Source organism: Lithobates pipiens, unplaced genomic scaffold (assembly GCF_037356315.1).
Source record: "Lithobates pipiens isolate NorthernLeopardFrog02 unplaced genomic scaffold, aLitPip1_a1.2 Scaffold_30, whole genome shotgun sequence".
NCBI lineage: Eukaryota > Metazoa > Chordata > Amphibia > Anura > Ranidae > Lithobates > Lithobates pipiens.
This window is the reverse complement of record NW_027507791.1, coordinates 168,366,797-168,387,211: the sequence shown is the minus strand read 5'-3', so window position 1 is coordinate 168,387,211 and position 20,415 is coordinate 168,366,797. Positions and strand designations below refer to the sequence as shown.

At 42.1% G+C, this 20,415-nt stretch overlaps 1 protein-coding gene across 6 annotated transcripts in view; it reads right to left on the bottom strand.

The window, feature by feature from the left end:
- The window catches only part of ZFYVE26 (zinc finger FYVE-type containing 26), a 1,794,472-nt gene that overhangs the window by 305,884 nt on the left and 1,468,173 nt on the right, over positions 1 to 20,415 (bottom strand). For all 6 annotated transcript variants that reach the window (XM_077465059.1, XM_077465061.1, XM_077465063.1 and 3 more), the window contains one exon: positions 12,031 to 12,228. In XM_077465059.1, the coding sequence (XP_077321185.1) occupies positions 12,031 to 12,228 (198 nt within the window). The remainder of the gene's footprint in view (positions 1 to 12,030; positions 12,229 to 20,415) is intronic.

The following is a 20,415-nucleotide window of genomic DNA, read 5'->3' as shown; positions in this document are numbered from 1 at the left end:
GGTCTGAGCCAAACCTAAACATTCGAGTTGTAGCCAACATCTATTGACATTTGGGGTGTGACAATTTAGGCGTCATTCTCTCTGACTATAACTAAAGGGGTTGGTGGGGGAATGTCAGAAATAAGCCGCTTCTATAGTGGCTTATCGATGCGAGGGTTATGCGACTCCTGGAATCGTGTGATTTGTGGCTAGTATATTCTCGGACATTTCCTACAGAAAATGTTGTGTACATTCCGACTTAAATGTCCAACTACTGCACAGACTCTCTGTGGGTCTTTTCCGATCCATTCACCCCTATTGGGAACATTCTGTGAATGGGGAAATTGCCCTGTATGTCCTGGGAGTTGAAAGTGCAGTCAATGGGCATGAGAAGTACCTCTGTTATATGTTTTTTCATTGGTTACAGCTTAGATGACAGAGGTAACTTAAAACTATTGTGAAATCTGGCATGTCGGAGATGTAAATGAACCTGGGGGGGGGGGGCGGGGAGAAGGTGTATGCGAGGTATGATGTTTGTAGAGTGAGGCAACCGGAGAAGGGGTATAAGAGGTCTTAGGGGGGTCACCTCAAATAACCTGCCCAGGGAGAGAAGGGTATATACGATATGGGGGAGATTGGGAGAGTGGATATGGACATGGACGATTGGGGGGGGGGGGGGGCTAATACCTTTGTGGTACAAGTGGCATGGTTGTTAGATTGGGGGAGCGGGGATATTAAATTGTGTGGAGGACCTGAAATGAATCCAGCATGCCCAAAGGTTGGTACATTTAGTGTGTTTGTCTTGAGCTTCATAGTTTCATAGTTAGTAAGGTTGAATAAAGACACTAGTCCATCCAGTTCAACCTGAGTGAGTGTCTACCCCTATCCCCGTACATTGCACACTCACATCAGTCCCTACCCTCAAGGAGCCCACAATCCAAGGTCCCCATTCATATACTAGGGCCAATTTTGGACAGAAGCCAATTAACCTACCTGCATGTCTTTGGAGTGTGGGAGGAAACCAGAGTACCCGGAGGAAACCCACGCAGGCACAGGGAGAACATGCAAACTCCAGGCAGGTAGTGTCGTGGTTGGGATTCGAACCAGCGGCCTTTTTTACTGCTAGGCGAGAGTGCTAACCACTACACCACTGTGCTGCTTGGTGGATACCTTTCTCCATTTCTGCGGTCTTGTCACCTTGGCCATACCATTCTTCTAGTGTGGGTGATGTGGATGTTTTCCAGTGTCTGGGAATGCATAATGTAGCTGAGTTTATCAAGTGTAGGGTTAAGGACTTCCGATATCTTCGTTGTGATATTGATGTGTGATGTAACAAGTATTGGGCCAGGGAGTAGTCCGGTTGGTATGTTATCTGAATTATTTTGTTATGTACCTCTTTCCAAAATGGCTTAAGTAAAGGACAGTCCTACCATATATGTAAAAAGGACCCAAGGTCCAAGCCACATCTCCAGCATGTTGGTGGGACATCGGGGAACAGTCTGTGTATTTTATCGGGGGTACGGTACCATCGTGAGTAGAGTTTGTACCTATTTTCTTGTACCGAAACATTTAGGGAGCCCTTATGTGTGTGTTCATATATCCTAGGCCAGTCATTCTCAGTCAGATTGGTTAGGAGATCATTATCCCACCGTTGTAAGGTAGGAGTGTGTATCATGGCATCCAAATTTAGCAATGAGACGATGGTAGATATCAAGTGTTTTTGTGGTTCATCACTATTGCATAAAGTTTCAAACGGGGTGAAGTCTCTATACCAGCATAATTGCGGGTTATATGAGTTAAAGAAATGTCGGAGTTGCAGAAATTTGAAAAACAGTAATCGGAGTTTCGGGAAACCTCGCAACCATTGCAGGATGTGACAGATTCCCTCAGTCAAAGATTTGATGCGCCCGGTATGTGGTACGTGGTTGTTGGAGATAATATCTGGTAATGTCAGGTTGGAAATCAGGATTGAGGGATAAAGGAGTCATAGGGCCTTGTGGTGATGTAAGGTTAAGAGTGCAGCGCGTCCGCTGTAGTGCCTGTAAAGAGGAGTTTATCAGGGGGTGGGTCCGGCAAGCGGGGGGGGAATAGCTTGGTTAGAAATCCATTGAAGGTTAGATAATGGTAGGTGGGCCATGTCCTGTTGGATCCAAGCCTTATCTTTGTGATGGATATGCCAATCTACAATCCTGGTGAGCAAAGTGGCATTATGATATGTGTGGATATCGGGTAATCCTAGGCCTCCCTTATTCTTAGGAAGAACAAGTTTGGCCCAGCTCAATCTTGGTGGTCGGTGGGACCACACAGTTTCTGCACATGGTTTTGTAAGTTTGAAAGAAGGTTTTAGGGAGAGTAATGGGGATAGCCTGTAGTAGGTAAAGCACTTTAGGGCGGACGTTCATTTTTAGAATTGCCACTCTTCCAAACCATGAGAACGATATTCTGTGCCAATTTAGCAGGTCTCCTTGGATTTTCAGAAGTGTCGGGCTGAAATTGTGTTGGTATAACCTCGACAGGTCGGTAGGGATGTTGATACCCAGGTATGATAGGGTGTGGCGTTCCCAACTAAAGGGGTAATTGAGTTTGCATTGAGCTACTATTTGTTTTGATATAGTTATATTTAAGGCCTTAGATTTCTCAAAATTTATTTTTAAATTAGAAATAGTTTGAAAGGAATTCAAGTCACATAGTAAGTTGGGAATGGTGGTAATTAGATCTGAGAAGAAGAGCAAGATATCATCCGTGTATGCGGCTAGTTTGTATGGCCTATCTTTGATCTCTATTCCTTTTATGTTAGGGTTTTCTCTTAACATTTGGAGGAGGGGTTCCAACGTTAAGACAAAGATAATTGGGGAGAGTGGGCATCCTTGACGTGTACCGTTAGTGATGGAGAAGGCATTCGACAGGTGTCCATTTACTCCTATTTTTACGGTAGGGGTCGAGTACAAGAGCATTATCATCTCAATCATGTGTGGGGGGATTCTGATGTGTATTAAAGTAGCTACCATATAATCCCACACTACCCCGTCGAACGCCTTCTCTGCATCTAATGAGAGGAAGAAGCCTTCTGTTTTCATAGTCGTAAGCCAATAATGAATATTTAGTGCTTTTGTGGTGTTATCCCTGGCTTCTCGGCCAGGGACAAAACCAACTTGATCGGTGGAAATCAGTTTCGGAAGTAGGGGTGATATGCGATTTGCTAATATCTTGTCGTATAGCTTAAGGTCCACATTTAACAAAGAAATAGGGCGGTAGTTGGGGATCTGTGAGGTGTCTTTACCAGGTTTGGGTAAAAGTGTGACATGAGCTTCTAGGAGATCCATGTTAGATCTGTTAGATGTAGGGAGCACATTAAAGGTTTCGATGAAATGTGGCATGAGTACGTCTGAAAAGGCCTTGTAATAGGCAGCTGATAGGCCATCTGGGCCTGGGCTTTTACCCGCTTTGAGTTGTTTGAGGGCCATCATGGCTTCCATTGACATGATAGGGGTGTCTAACAGGGATCTGTCAGTGGGGTCTGAAGGTGGTGGAGAGTATTTGGTGAGGAATTCTTGTATGAGGGTCTGTCTGGTCTGATTGGCAGCTGTATGTGGATGCCATGGTAAGTTATAAAGTGAGTGGAAATAATCAACAAAATGTTGTGCAATGGCTTCAGAGTCAATACTAGGGTCTCCGGCAGGTGTTGAGATTTTGTGGATAGTGTGCAGTGTTTGCCTTTTCTGGAGGGCTCTCGCTAACATTTTGCCAGCCTTATTGCCATGCTCATAGAATAGCTTTTGCGTTAGTATAAATTTGTGCTTTAAAGTTTTAGCTTCTAGCATCTCTTTTCTGGCTTAAATGAGGTTGGGGATATACTCCTCCACGAGTGTGCGTTTATGAGCCCTTTCTAGAAAATTAACTCGCCTATATAGGGCATCCATATGGGCTTTCTTTATTTTGTTGTGTTTGGCTTTTAGGGATATAAATAACCCCCGTATGATACATTTATGTGCAGCCCATATGGATTCCTTAGATGTTTCTGCACTCGCATTATCCTTAAAATAATGTTGAAGGCATTCTGTAATAGCTGCTTTGTTTCCAGGTCAAGTAGTAAAGAGTCATCTAGTCTCCAGATGAAGGATGGGGTGAGTGCGTGTGTTAAATTGAGGGTGATGGTGATCGGGTTATGATCACATAGAAGTGAGGGTTCAATCGTGGCTTTCTTTAAGCTGTGAATGTCTTCTTGTGTGAGAATAAAATGGTCAAGCCTAGAGTATTTCTTGTGGGGGGCGAGTAGTACATGAAATCCTTGTCGGTCGGGTGTAATGTGCACCAGGTATCATGCAGGGATAACAAATGTAACTGCGATCTAATATCTTTTAGCGCTCTGTAGGTGAGGCATGAGGAGCCATTGGATGTATCCATAGAGGGTGACAACGGGACATTGAAATCTCCGCCAAGGACAAGAATTCCCTTGTGGAAGGCTATAAGTTGGGAAATGGTTTCTCTGAAGAATGTTACCTGTTGGGAGTTGGGGGCATATATATTGGCTATAGTGATTGGTCGGTTTTGAAAATAGCCTTTGAGGAATAAAAAACGGCCTTTCGGGTCTTTTTGGATAAATCCGAGACTGTAATGGGGCAATGTTTCGAGATTAAGATTGAAACTCCTTTAGATTTCGCCTCGTCATTAGTTGCATGGTACACAGTCCGGTAATGGGAGTTTTGGAATTTTGGAATGGTGTGGGTACGGAAATGTGTTTCCTGTATTAGGGCGATGTGAGCTTTGGATTTGTGTATAGTATGCAACAGTTGGGATCTCTTTTTGGGTGTGTTTAGGCCATGAACGTTAATTGAATAGAATGTAGTGGTGTTAAGCAAGCTTGTGGGGGGTTTGGAGACATGGTCGAGAGGGCTAAGGTTCGCCATAGTTTATAGTAGAGATATGGAGGTGACCAGGGGAGAATTAAGGTAAAGGGGGAGAGGGAACCGGGTGAGAAAATGTGTACTTTTACCGCAACAATTAAGTGTTGCCTTGGGGGAGGCGGGGGGGGGGGGGGGGTCGAACCACGATCTCTAGTGGTGTGATAAGTCATGCAGTGTAGGGTGGGTCGGGGTAACCCCGGTATACCACCCTGCTGTGGGGTTGGCGAGGACTAAACCCGATGAGGGAGTGAGGCGGGTCAAGAATGTGAATCTAGAAGTGGGTGATTGTGCGGCCACCCAGGACTATTTGGACGTGCATATACTATAAAAGGTACATTCCCCAGTTGGGCGATGTTAGTGTGATGGGGGGTGAGTTATTATAGGGACTAAAAAGTAGCTATTATTTAAGTACGAGTGGAATATTATACACAACACAAACATTAAACCTGTAACATCATCAAATAGGAACTGTAAGCAATCATCTAACAGTAGAGATGTAGCAACCATTTACGGTTCGGTTAGGGTGATGTCATATTCTTAGCATCTTAGTCATCACTTAGCATATAAAAGAACGGCCATTAATGTAGCAAGGCACGTTAGTGTGTGAAAATTTCTAAATATAACATACTTATCCCTCTTGGGCTAGAGTCGTGGAGGACTAATCAAGATCGCTGGATGGTAGCGCTTGATTAAAAATAGCCGGACAGTGCATAGCCGTTGGACCAGATCTTTGTGATAAGGTCAATGAGGGTCAGGTATCTTCTGGTATTACTGAGGCAAAGCAGCCGTCGGTGAGTGAGTGGTAGGCATTCCAGCCTCAGTAGATGTGAGTTTGGCAAGGTCATCCACAGGTTTTTGCGTTGCATTCTATACAGCTGTCTGTTCAGTAAGGTGTTGACAACCGAGGTGGGCTAACATATAATGCTAAACAGCCAAATGTTAATATATGAAGGTGTTCCAATAGCTGCGAGTCCGGTGGCATCCGTAGAACTGAAAATGGTTGCAGAGGCGGTCGTAGTGGATGATGGGTTATTCCATCAGGAGGTGGAGCCTTGATGAGGTGGTGTGATATTTCATTGCCACAGCACGGCGAGCGTGCGTCGGAGACGGTCTCTTCCAAGGGGAGTGGCCTGTGGCAAAGGGAAAAGTATTGTAATCCGTCTGTTATAACAGGGTAGGGCCCAGTCTGTGAAGGCAGCCCCCTTGCCAGCGGTGTTATGGGAAATGTAGTACAAGTAGATCGCATATATTGTGGTATAATGGATCAAAGTTAACAGCAGCGAGCTTGGGGAGGGCAAGTCTGCTCTTTTAAGAGACTGATTCGTAACAGAAATTACCATTAATAGTTTCTGCCACGTATGATGCAGCGGCAAGAGATCGAGTAAAAACAGTTAATAAATAACTATAAAAACTCCATTTGTAAAACAAAAGAAAACTAGATGTCTGCTACGGGGAACGCAGCAGGACAAGCAAACAAATAACAAAAAGGTAGAGAGAGGTGGAAGAGGGTGTGCAGAAAGGATAGACTGACCTCCATGCGATGTTGGAATACTGGGAGGCTTCAGTAGTCTCTCCTTGCCCACCACGAGAGTGGGGAAGCTGATGGGCTGTAATCCCTGCGAGTGCCATCTGAATGGCGTTGTCCCCTGGGCCCAGAGGGGGATCTCCTTCTGCGGTAGTTGATATCATGAGTGTCCATGGGTTCCAAGTGGTAAGTGGCTGGTGTATGTGTCAACGGACGGAAATTAGCATACCAGTTGGGAACTTCCAGCAAGGGGATGTTTAACGTGGCGCAAAAATTCGGTAGATCTTCTGGAACCTTGAGGTATGCCGTGTGGCCTTAATGGGAAATGGTTAGGCAGAAGGGAAATTTCCACTTATACAGTATACCGCGGTTCTTCAGTGCGTCTAGAAGTGAGCGTAGGTCTCTGCGGTGTTGTAGGGTGATACCTGAGAGGTCCTGAAATATTTGTATGGGGCACAGATTCGTAGGATATTTGAGGTCTGGACCTGGCAGCTTTCAGTATGTCCTCTTTGAGGCGGTAGTTGACCAGGCAGCAGATTATATCCCTCGGGGGGTCTGTGTCACGTCCTTTAGGGCGGAGAGCGCGGTGGATTCTTTCCAATTCAATAGTGGTATGTGGAGGTCTGTCCAAAACCGTATTGAAGATGGTTGTAATGGCTGTGGTGATTTGTTCACCTTCAATGGATTCAGGGAGACCTCTGACTCTCAGGTTCTGCCTTCTGCCTCTGTTGTCCAGATCTTCCATATGTCTCTGCATGTCCCTGAGTTGTAAGGTGTGGCCGTCAATCTTTCTGGTAGTCTTGCGGAGTGCGGTATCATATTGTTCAGTTGTTCTTTCTACAATCTGCACTCGGTCTGATAGGGCTCTGATGTCTACCCGGAGCTCCGCAATGGCCGCTGACAGGGTGTCTTTGATGTCTGTGGCTATCGTTTTTAAGTCTTGCATGCTAATATTCTGCTGAGAGGACGGCACTCCTTGTGTGCGGTGACCATTACCTTCGCTGCCCGGAGGGTTCACATCGGGAATAGTCTCCGTCAGAATAATAGCTGTATGAGGGGGAGATGTGGTGTCTGCGGCCTGTGAGGAGCCATGGCGGGATGGCGCCATATTTCCTCGGTGTGAGCGGAACATCTCCGGAATATTTCCGTGTGTTTGTCCGATTGTATGCTCCCGTGGGGAGCAGGATCGAGATGCAGAGGACGTGCGGGAAGCTGTGCCCATCTCGTGGGGTGATATAAGGGCGAATGTACCTGCAAATTCAAGTGCTTTTCGTCCTGAGGTGCTGGAGCTCACCAGTTAAGCGTCCGCCATCGAGCTCAGTCAGGCCACGCCTCCCCCCCAAGATATAGTTGTACTTTATGTGTATGTACTGAGGATTTTTCTGTATGCAAGATATTTTCTGTAAAATATTTCTGACATGTTCCTTTATCTATTCAGGTTCCTTTATCTATTCAACATGAAACATGACCCTACTGGATTGTACCATCGAAATCTGGAAAAGTTAGTATCGTTGGGAGCAGAAAGGAAAGTACTGAATAAAAAATAAATCAGATATTTAATACCTAGTTATTGTAAGGTGCCCGCGATTTATACGCTACCGAAAGTCCATAAGAACCCAGTAGTCCCCCCAGCTCGGCCAATAGTTCTATCACAGCAAGACTTGGACAATATCTTGACACATTTTTACAAACCAGCGTGCAGAATATGAGAGCTTATTTAAAAGACACAAAAAATGTATTACAACTGATTGATCAGATAAGATTAACAGAGGGATTGGAAACATATTTAGTCACAGCAGATGTTTCTTTGCTGTTCAGCTTAATTCAACACGACGATGCTTTATTGGCTTTAAACTAGGCCTTAAGTCAAAGGGAGGATATCCCACATGAACAAAAAGTGTTTTTGAGGCAGGCATTAGATTTTTGCCTGTCTCATAATCATTTCTGGTATAACCAGCAATTTTACTCTCAAAAAAAGAGGCGTGGCCATGGGGGCAAACTTTGCCCCCAGTATAGCAAATTTATTTATGGCAGAATGGGAGGATAAGGTGGTATTCGCACAACAGAATGGTTCCTTTAAGTTTTACAAGAGGTTCATTGATGATCTGCTATTCATTTGGGAGGGCACAGAGACTTCTTTACAGGAATTTATGGTATATTTAAACTCCAATAAAAACAACATTATTTTGGAGTATGAATACAGTAGGGAAAATATTCACTTTTTGGACGTAGATATAATAAGACAGGGTTGGAATTTGATTACTAAAGTATACTTCAAACCCACAGATTGTAACAGTTACCTACCCCTAAAGAGTGGACACCACCCTCAGTGGTTAAAAAACATCCCCAAAGGTCAAGTAATGTGCATTCGACAAAATTGCACGCTAGATGAGGATTTTTTTGCCCAATCCGAGATTATAAAGAAATGGTTTGTGGAAATAGGAAATATTCTGAGAAAAAAAATGCCTAGAGGATAGATCAAAAGTGAGTAGATCTAATCAGGAGTGGGGTATTATCTCGCATTTCCACGCCCAATATCGGGATGTGGAAAAAATCTTTAAGCGACACTGGCACATATTGTGTTTAGATAAAAGTTTGAATCAAACTCTTCCAAAGGATCGCACATTTATATACAGAAAGGCCCCGAATTTCGGAGATAAGGTGGTTAAGAAGGTCTTGAATCCTCCCAAAAGATCTATAACCTTTTGGGATCAGGGGGGTTTTTTCGCTTGTAGGAGATGTCCAACGTGTGCGAAGATAGACCACCCGATCAGAGGTCTGACAGAATTTACGTCATCAGGGAATAATAGGAAATTTGAAATTAAAGAATTTATTACGTGCAGCTCTACTCATGTGGTGTATGTACTACAATGCCCATGCAACCTTATGTATGTAGGGAGAACAAAAAAACTTTAACGAAACGAGTATCAGAACACATGTACAATATTGAAATAGGGTACAAGGATCATAGTGTGTACTTACATTTCAAAAAACACCATGATCAGGACCCTTCCCTATTGACATTTTGGGGGGTAGACAAAGTACAGCCTAATTGGCGGGGATCAAATATGGTACGAGAAGTATCTAAAAAGGAATCCCAATGGATATATTTAATGAACACTTTAGCGCCTAGTGGGCTGAATGTGGAATTAGATGTCAACTGTTTTATTAGGTGTCCCTGTTTTTAATTAAAAATTTAAGTTTAATATTTGGTACTTAATTAGTGGTGATCTGTGCACTTTAGGTGTATTTTTAGGAAAAATAATTTTGAAGTAGGGCGCGTAGATTTTTAATTCGTTGTTGTAGTCTATTTCATATTGAATCATTCAATTCATTCGATATGTTTATAATTTATATTTAAAATTGCTCTTACAAGTATTTACTTGTATTTTATATTGATAATTAATTTATTCAATACGTTTAAAGTTTATATTTAAAATTGCTTTTACAAGTATTTACAATTTTATAATATTAATAATATAGTTGTTCGGGTGTAGTAATACATTCAATAGATGTGCAGGAATTATATATGAGAATGATGGAGCACTATCACTGTTTCACATCTCGAGATGTGATATAGATCGCACAGTGTATGGTAAAAAGTTGCGATAACGGTGGTTAGCCTGTAGCAGTATGGGGAGACAGGTAATCATAAGGATTCTTACAGGACGCGGTGTGTGATGATTGCATTTATGTTCTCTCCGCACACACTGGTTGTCCTGTCTTCTTAACAGCAGACGTGATGAGGACTTTTTAGTCCTTGCTCGTGTGCTGAGAAGGGGTGTATGTGCACAACATGTATAGAAATGGTGTGTTGCCTGAGAGAATTGGGGAACACAGACCGTGGATCTGTAAGATACGGCTCTCATCACTTCGTGCGCATGCTTATATGGATCGTGCAGTGATTGGTGCAGACGTGAACCGCTTGCCTTCAATGTCAGAAGCATGGCAGCACTGAGCATTTTGAAGGTGATGGAAGGATGAAGGGGGGATATCTTGTAAATAGGGTTAACCCGTCTCGCCAGATTATATAAAAGAGGGGAAATATCGTACGGCTCCACCCTCAGATGATGTCATTATGACAGAACGCGTCAAGGTGGAACCTTACGATAGAGAGATTAGCAGCCACAACGGTGAGATCAGGAAAGGTCGGTCTGAACCACGAGATAGGAACAACACAGATCCCAGGGATGGGAGAGCGGTAGGACAATCTGCACATACCTGAATATCCTATTGTGAGCAATTGAATTGATGTCTAATGAAGATTTGATGTTTGTGAGTGGAAAATTTGTTGTTTGAATATAAATAAAAGCATAAGGTTTTATGGAATTACACGATATGTGTTTTTTTCTGCACATTCATTGTTTGGGAGATTTTAAGGTAATGAAATGAAATGTGGAAGGAGGAGGAATGAGAAGCAATGTGGATAAGTCATTTTTGAATTGTGAAACGCTGATCACACCCGTGTGTTCTGGTAAGAATATTACCAAAGGGGGGGTCTTCACTCATCACGAACCCCCTTTGAGTGTGTTTTCTTCATGTGTGAAGGTGTTTTGGAGAGACAGGTGGCAGTGTAATAGATTTCAGCATAAGAAAGGACTAATCCAGCTGTGTCTATATATACGAGTGATGGACTTTGAATAGAGTTTCCTCCTGTGTCTTTATGCTGATGCATTGATATATGTATTTATTTATATCAACGAGTACTTATTAACATCATGATTCACTGAACGACATAGCGCTGCTTGATCTATATGGGACTAATTATCTTTAGATAATTATTTTTAGATATTTGTTTATGGATCTTATTGTGTAAACAACATGAAACATGTTGAAATAAAGTACATAAAGATTTTATGAACACGAACACACCAATAAGTTTTTTAGCAGCACATCCCAAAATTAGATTATAAAACAATGGACAAAATGGGGACTTTATAGGTGCAAATAAATTAAGGAAATATCAAATATAATGTATAAAATAATTATTTTATTTTGAAACACCAAAATAAGAATTCAAGCATAAAAAACAAGAAGGAAAGGAGATATAACAAAAGTTGTTTCTTGATGCTAGAATTCTTATTTTGTTTTTTCAAAATAAAATAATAATTTTATACATTATTATTTGATATTTCCTTCATTGATTTGCACCTATAAAGTCCCCACTTTGTAAATTGTTTTATTATCATGTTGAAATAAAGGTGTGGAAACAGTAATGTTACACTAAAAATATTACTCCTTGTGCTTCGGACAATATTTTGTATACAATGCTTTTATTTTTTTATCTTCTTTTTTACTTATGTGTATAAATAAAAAACTATTCTTTTATTAATTGTTCTTGTTCTATAAATATGTACAGATTGCACCTATAAAGTCCCATATCTATTCCCCCTTCCCTACTGTAAGTGTTATTTAATATAAATACATTGTTAATCTGTAAATAGGGCATGACACTAATGTAATGCAATTTGTGAATAAATGTGTATAATTTTAATATATTATTAGACATATTATTAGGCATCTATAAAGTCTACTTGTTAGTGTATCCTTTTGTTTTACTTTCACGTTACGTTTTGCTCTGTAAAACTTTAAAAAAAATATTTGACAAGAGCATAAACCTACTTTCATAAACTGTTGGATTTCATACAAGATGTTGTAGAAATTTTTCATTTGCAGATGTTTACAGGCTTCAATGAGGTAGGCGCTCCAACTCTCCAGACTTGGGTCAATAGATTCTACCATGGTTTCAAGGGTATGTAATTTACCATGTTCATAACTTGGTACAAATATACCTTCAATAAAAATGTCTCCTGGGCATTCCTGCAAAAGGAGTTCACACGGAAAACAGAAAATGAAAAACAAAGAAAAACATGCACTGGATCTATCTGGATTATTTTATCAAAACTTGCAATAGACATTTGATGCCTTGACTAGTCATAGATACGCATTTAGCAGCATTCAACAACAGTGGGATAAGAAAAATACAGCTCCTAAAATTCTTTCAAATTTGGCTGTAAAACAGTGTGGTTTACTAATTACTAAGTGCTTTAAAACCTACATACAAGACTGGATTCATACTACAGTTGTAATAAAAAATAAATGCTGCCATTTAGCTTGTACTTTTGGTGCTTGTTTTACAGCACTCTGCTGGGCATAGTTACATACAGTGCCTTGAAAAAGTATTCATACCCCTTGAAATTTTCCACATTTTGTCATGCTACAACCAAAAACATAAAGCAAGAGAGAGCGCACACCAGCCCTAGTGTATTAACGTTTATTAAAATCAACTAATATTAAAAACCAGGTATTGCACTCACAAATTGTAGGTGTTGTTCTGGCATTAGAATCAAGAACCTCCACGGCTACCTCTTCTCCTGATTTACAAGCTCCTTGTAGTGGCTGACAGTGGGGCTGAACAGATGCTTATAGGTTAAGTTTAGCCTGCTCATTACAAGCACACTGTCCCCCTCCGTTCGCTCATATGCACGGACCAGCCGGCTGTGAGTGACGTCACTCGCGGCCAGGGGAGGATCTCTCTGCGTACGTACTAGCTCCTGGGATGCATAACAAAATGTTACCATGGCAACATGTTTTGGAGGCATGGCCTCCTTCTTCAGGTGACGCCCTAAGATCTGTTGAAGACTTATAAATGCAAGTTCCCTCCCACCCCTCCTTGCTAGCAGCCAATTGTAAGAGGCTTCAGATCGGGGGAAGAGAGCATGCCTGGAAGCAAATCTAACAAACAGAGGGAGCGATTTGGTAACAGTAGCAAACACATAATTTTACCAATTATAGTCTAAGTGGTATAAAGAAATATATATACATTATAATGACAATTTATTAATTCAAACTGGTAATACTAAAACTTTTGCATTCATATACCATACGAGCAAAGTAATAAATAAATGCACACTACAGGATCTCATCATAAATAAAACTAGTATTATTAGTATTCCTACCTCTAATGCATTTGATGCATTGAGGTCTCCCTTGTTGCTTGACGCTACCATGGATATGAATACACTAATAGGAGGTTCAGTTGGTAGTAGTCACCTTGCCCAGGTAGTATCAAGGGATGGTAGGATTGAACAAACTGGGGAGATGATTGGTCATTTTTTAGTTCTTCCCCCTCCTCTATCCGAGAAAAGAAAAATAACAGAAGGAGAGGAACTAGAGGAGGGGCTGGAGGGAGAAGAAACAAGATTATCAAAGAGAGGAAAGATAGAGAATTGAAGTCCACAGTGAAAATCTTCAATCTCTCGTCACATATATTGGCAGAGAGTGAGATAAGCCTTTTACAAAAAGGCTTAAATTTTGCTCCAAGTAGTAATGCCAACTTATTCGAGCTATTTAAGGACCTACATAAATATATTCGAGATATCACGGTGAGGTGCTTTTATGGTTTAAAAATAGAGGAAAACCATTGTTGCAACAATGGGTAACATTCTTGAAAAAGAATTATCTTGCAATGTTGGAAGGTAATGGGGATAGAGAGGGAGAGGAGTAGAGAAGAGGGGGGGATTCTTTTTTTTTTTTATTTTTTTTTTTTTAGGGGGAGGGGGTTGGGAATGGATTGTTTAATGGATGATTAATATAAATGTATGACCAAGCTTCGACAGTAAACTATCTGTACAATTTGTATTTGGTAAATGGTATTTAAAATGGAAAAATAAAGAATATATAAAAAATAAATAAATAGAGGAAAACACAAAGAAAGATGAGAATATGGTTAAGGAGACACTTAGTGGCACTCAGAAGGAATTAGTAAGTATTCCGGAAACAACCTGCGACCATATTACGAGCAATAAAGCAGAGGAAGAAGCTATAAATGTTCATATCAACCATATCACCATATGCTAATGGAATTATTGAATCTACATTCCGCCTGAAGTCGACATTTTATCCACACCATGCGAAAAATGAATTTATCAAAACATTTTCAAACATACAGACTTCAAGAAAATATGTGAGGCACAACATGAACATGCATAACTTATCCAAGCAAGAGAGAGATGCATTATTGGCATTTAAAGATAATGGTAACTTGGTAATCCGTACGGCGGATAAAGGAGGTGGTATTGTCATTCAGGATAGGGTGGAATATCTGAAGGAAGCATATAGACTCCTATCGGATAGTGCCACCTATGAAATACTCCCATATGATCCCCTGTCAGAATATAAAGAGGAACTCACAAAATTGATGAATGAAGCTCTTACCCAAGGATTGATACAGAAATCAAAAAAACACTTTTTTCTAGCAAACTATTTTAAAACGCCATATTTTTATCATACACCAAAGGTCCATAAGGACCCAAAATGCCCACCTGGCAGACCTATCGTGGCCAGTATAGATGGCATTACGAGCAGAGTTTCCCAATATGTAGATGCATTCCTGCAACCTCTTGTGATCTCTCTCCCAGCATATATAAAAGACTCTGCGCATGTGTTAGAGACCCTACAGCAATACACGTGGGAATCAAGATATTCATGGCTATCTCTAGACGTTAGCTCGCTCTATATCAATGTCAATTCCCCATGAGGGTGGAATAAGGGCAGTTGAACATTTTCTATCTGAAACAGATTATATGAACCCAAACCAGTCCAAGTTCATATGTCAATGTATCCAGTTTGCTCTGGAAAGAATTATTTCTGTTTCCAGGACAAATTCTACAGGCAGATAGCGGGCACAGCAATGGGTGCACATTTTGCACCCTGCTATGCGAATCTATTCATGGGATACTGGGAGAAATGTTGTATCTGGCAACACAATCCATTTGCCAAACACTTAGTGTATTACGGGAGGTACATTGATGACATACTTATCTGGGATGGGTTACCTGAAACTGTCAATTAATTTTTTTCATATTGTAACAACAGCAGCTTCGGTATCCATTTTACCCATGTAGTGGATGCAAATGTCTTAGCCCTTGTACACACGGTCGGAGATTTCGACTGTGTGTGGTCTGCATCGGACTGTTTCCGTCGGAATATCCGTCGGACCAACTTTTCCAACTTGCCGGAAATATTTTCCAACAAAATGCTCCGATCGGACATACTCCGATCATGTGTAAAGAATTCCGATCAGACAAAGTGCCACGCATGCTCAGATCAAATTCCTACATCAAAGCTATTGGCTAACGAAATTCCGTCATCACGTTCTGAACGGTTGGATTTTCCAACAACTTTGTCTGACCGTGTGTATGCAACAGTTTCGGACAAGATCCGTCGGACAAAATCCGACAGATTTGGTTGTCAGAATCTCCGACCGCGTGTACAAGGGCTTAGTGTTCCTGCACCTTGAGCTTAGTAGTGACAAAAATGGTAACATCACTTCCAAAACACATTTTAAGGAAACTGCAGGCAACTCTTATTTACATCACAAGAGTTGCCACCATCCTAGATGGAAAGAGAATATACCCCATGGCCAGTTTTGCAGATTACGTAGAAACTGCAGTAGTATTAAGGACTATGAGGCTCAGGTGGCTATATTATCCAAGAAATTTTTAGAAAAGGGATATGAAGAAAGCCACATTAAAGAAGCAAAGGATCGTTATAGGAATGGAATCCCTGATAAGAATAAGAAGGAAACTATATGGGCAAAGGATCAGCGAGATATTCCTTTCATTACGAACTTTAAGCATTGGCCTATTCTGGGGAAGCACAAAGCACTGGGAAAAATCCTCAGGTTGTGTTCAGAGGAGCAAAAAACATTAAGAGTATCATTGCCCCCAGCCGTCTAAAAAACACAAAAAATTATTAACAAAAAATGCGTAATATACCACAATTCTTTAACATCATAGGTAGCTTTAGATGTAAGAGCAAAAAATGTAAAGCATGTCGATTTATTACTCATGGACTAACAACATTTAATTGTAAGGATGGCCGCATGTTTCAGATCAAGCAATTTATATGCTGTAATACACAGTTTGTGGTCTACGGTTTGAGGTGCCCATGCTGGTTCCTCTATGTAGGTAGGACGGTACGTGAAATAAGGACCCGTTTTGGTGAACATAGGAGATTTATAGAAAAGAAAATTGAGAAGCACAGTGTACCACGTCATTTTAAACACAAACATGAAGGTAGCACTAAGGGGCTTGAACTTTTTAGCATAGAAGCTATACCAATGTCCATTCCAGAAGGCGAACATTTTGACAGATTATGTAAACGAGAATCTTTCTGGATCTTTACGTTAAATAGTATGGCTCCAGAAGGGTTAAATGAAGAGTTGGAAATAGGTGCCCTTATATGACGGATATATAGTCTGGTAATGTTTGTTGCAATACAATATATACATATATATATATATATATACATAATTGATTAGTATTTTTACAATTAATCTTTTATTAATTAACTGTTAAATAAGGAATTTTAAACATAAAATAATTTATATATATATATATATATATATATATATATATACACACACACATTTCCCTCAATATTATAATTATAATTGTGAATTTATCAATATTATATTTTTTATTTATTTTTTATAATAATTTTTAGTTTGGAATTATCATATGTGTAGTTTTATTTCTGATGAGATCCTGTAGTGTGCATTTATTATTTATTACTTTGCTCACATGGTATATGAATGCAAAAGTTTTAGTATTACCAATTTTAATTAATAAATTGTCATTATAATGTATATATAGATTTCTTTATACCACTTGGTCTATAATTGGTAAAATTATGTGTTTGCTACTGTTACCAAATCACTCCCTCTGTTAGATTTACTTCCAGGCATGCTCTCTTCCCCAGATCTGAAGCCTCTTACATTTGGCTGCTAGCGAGGAGGGGTGGAAGGGAACTTGCATATTTAAGTCTTCAACAGATCTTAGGGAGTCACCAGGAGGCCACGCCTCCGAAACATGGGTTGATGTCACATGGGGACTATGACATCGTAAGGGGGCGGGGTCACCATGTGACACCAACCCATGTGACATAAAGCCATGTGACACCGCCCCTTGTCCCTATATAAGTGGCCGCGCAGTGCGTCCCTGGCATTCTGGCCGGAGAGATCGTTGGGGCAACATCTCCTGGAGAAGAAGAAGAAGAAGAACGGAAGGCTGCGGCGGCGGCGACAGAAGACCGGGCCACCGCCTGTAAAAGAGCTATAAGAAGGTGCGGTGGCCCGGCAGAAGAACCGAAAAGGGGGACAAGACCCCCGAAGTCGGGAGAAGAGGCCGGCGGCGAGGAAGAAAGCCGGACTCCTCCGCTAGCAAAAGAGCTACAAGAAGATAGCGGAGGAGTCCGGCGAGAAGACCCCCGAAGACGGAAGACCCCCGGAGCTGTGCAATAAAGTATTTTATCTCGTGTGTTGTGTTTTTTTTGGTACTTTTATTTTACAGGTGAATGGGTAGGGGTACATTGTACCCCATACTCATTCACATAGGGTGGGGGGCCGGTATCCGGGGGCCCCCTTATTAAAGGGGGCTCCCGGATTCCGATAAGCCCCCCGCCCGCAGACCCCGACAACCAACGGCCAGGGTTGTCGGGAAGAGGCCCTTGTCCTCATCAACATGGGGACAAGGTGCTTTGGGGTGGGGGGGCCGCGCGGCCCCCCCTTCCCCAAGGCACCCCCCCATGTTGAGGGCACGCGGCCTGGTACGGCTCAGGAGGGGGGGCGCTCGCTCGCCCCCCTTTCCTGGCCGGCCGGGTAGCGTGCTCGGACAAGGGTCTGTTGTGGACTTGGGGGGGGACCCCACGCCGATTTTTTTTCGGCGTTGGGGTTCCCCTTTAAGTCCATACCAGGCGGCGGGGCCAGCGACGTCTCCTTCGCGGGCCCCGCCTACCTGGATACCCGCTCGAAATGAGCGGACTTTTCTCCGGGCGGGAAAAGTCCGCTCATTTCAAAAGTACGGCGGACTGGCATTCACACGGGCGATTGTCCGCCGAAATGCGAGTCCGACGGACAGTATTACGGAAATTCCGAAATACTTAGTCCGCCAGACTGCACGCTGAAAAAGTCCGCTGAAGCCCACACACGAGCGGACTGTCCGCTGAAATGTGTTTCGGCGGACTAAGTTGGCCAGACAGTCCGCCCGTGTGTACGCGGCTTTAGAGTTTTTCAAATCCTTTGCGCGAATCGCTCCTGAAGAAGCGCTATACTAGCGCGGAACATGTCGAGCTATCTTGCTAACTAAAAATACGGACCCACATACCTGACACCACTCTCTGGGACTCTGAATATTTTTCTACTACTGGAGACCAAACCAATGGCTTTGTATTGTTAACCATTGTATTATATACTTTACTGGAGAATATCAGTGGTCAGGCAATATGGGTCAACCAACACTATGTTTTATTCAAATAATTGCTGTACCTATGTGACTGTTTTATGTGTATGACATTTTTGATAATTAAATAATAAAATATTTCTAATACTTTTTAGATTGAATACTCATGTGCCGTATAAAGTCCACCCAATATTAGTCTTTTTTCCTTATGAATTCATATAATACTTCTGGTATTTCACGTCCTGGCTGAGACAGCCACTTAGCCTCAGTTGAAATGAAACACATGAAAGCTTTGTAATCAGAAGAACAATGGCTTGGCTCAGGCACACCTGCTGTGAAATGTGTGATTGCAGGCTTCAAAGGGAATACGAGCTAGCTAGACAGCTCAGGGATAATAGAGACACTGCCCATAGTGGACAATACAATATGCTTCCTGAAGAATGGGCAGACATGTGAAGGATTACCTCTTGGTGATATCTATTGGATGGAAGGCAAATGGGGGTGGCTACGAGTGGACGTGTATGTTTGAATGAAAGGATCACACACACAGGCAATGCTCTCTCTCTGTTCGCTGCAAAGAGGCTGTGTCTCTGCTAATCTGATGATACAGCCATCTTGAGGCCTACTCTGGGTGATGGCCCTCTCCTGGTCTGAGCCTAGCTGATGCAGCAAAGCGTCACGGAGGGCCTTGTGATAAGTATTTTTCATATTCTTGTATTATATGTTCTGATTGTAAGCTTTGTGATATTGTAATGTCTTTTTAATACTTTATGTTAGCTTTCCTAATTTCTTGGGAAATAAATAAGATAGTGTTTTACTAGCAGCAGTGTGCGTGTTTTCATAGGTAACTTTATATCAGTGTGCCTAGCAGGGTTTTTTAAACTAGATAACTATGGGAAGAAACAAGTTAATAGTAGTTTGTAGAGTACTTAATGTCCTTCAGGTGTGTATATATATCAAGAATCATGGGTGGAAGAGAGTAATGACATTGTACATGGGGCGGGGGAGGCAGAATCAGTGTGGGTGGAACTTCAAAGAGAAAAAAATATGTGGGAAATTAATAGTGGGGGGAAGGAGGCCCCCTAACCGAGGAGGAGGAGCTGACTCTCCTATCACAGTTAGAAATGGCAGGGAGGCAAGGCAATGTCATCATAATGGGGGACTTTGACTATCCCAATATTAACTGGGCACAAGGGATAGCTCACTCATTATAGGCCTGTCATTTCTTACATGTCTTACAGGACAACTTCATGTCCCATTTGGTAGATTCCCTGACTAGAAAAAATGCTTTGCTAGATCTATTAACCCCTTCTGGGGGGTATACCGGGATGATGCCCGCACCTGCAGGCATCATCCCGGTACCGTTTTCTTCAGCAGGCGATTGGCTATCCAGCCATAACAACCGATGCGACTAAAAGCCGATCGCCTGTTATGCCGGAGGAGCGGGAGGGGACGTCCCCCCTCCCGCCACCTCCTGCCGCTGTTACCGGTGCTCCCGCTCGATCGGGAGCACCGATTCCTGCTGCGATGCCTCCGGCCGCTGGGGAAGAACTGGAACGAAGCCGTAATCGGCTTCGTTCCAGTCTCCTCATAGTAAACACGGAAACAACGTCATGATGTCACTTCCCGTTTACTCGGCTGCCAATGGCGCCGGTTTTAAAAAAATATCCGGTATTCAGAATCGCCGTTTTTCGGCGATCTGAATACATTGAAGTGTAAAGGAGGGGTGGGGGGTCTTTTAGACCCCTGATCCCTCCATAAAGAG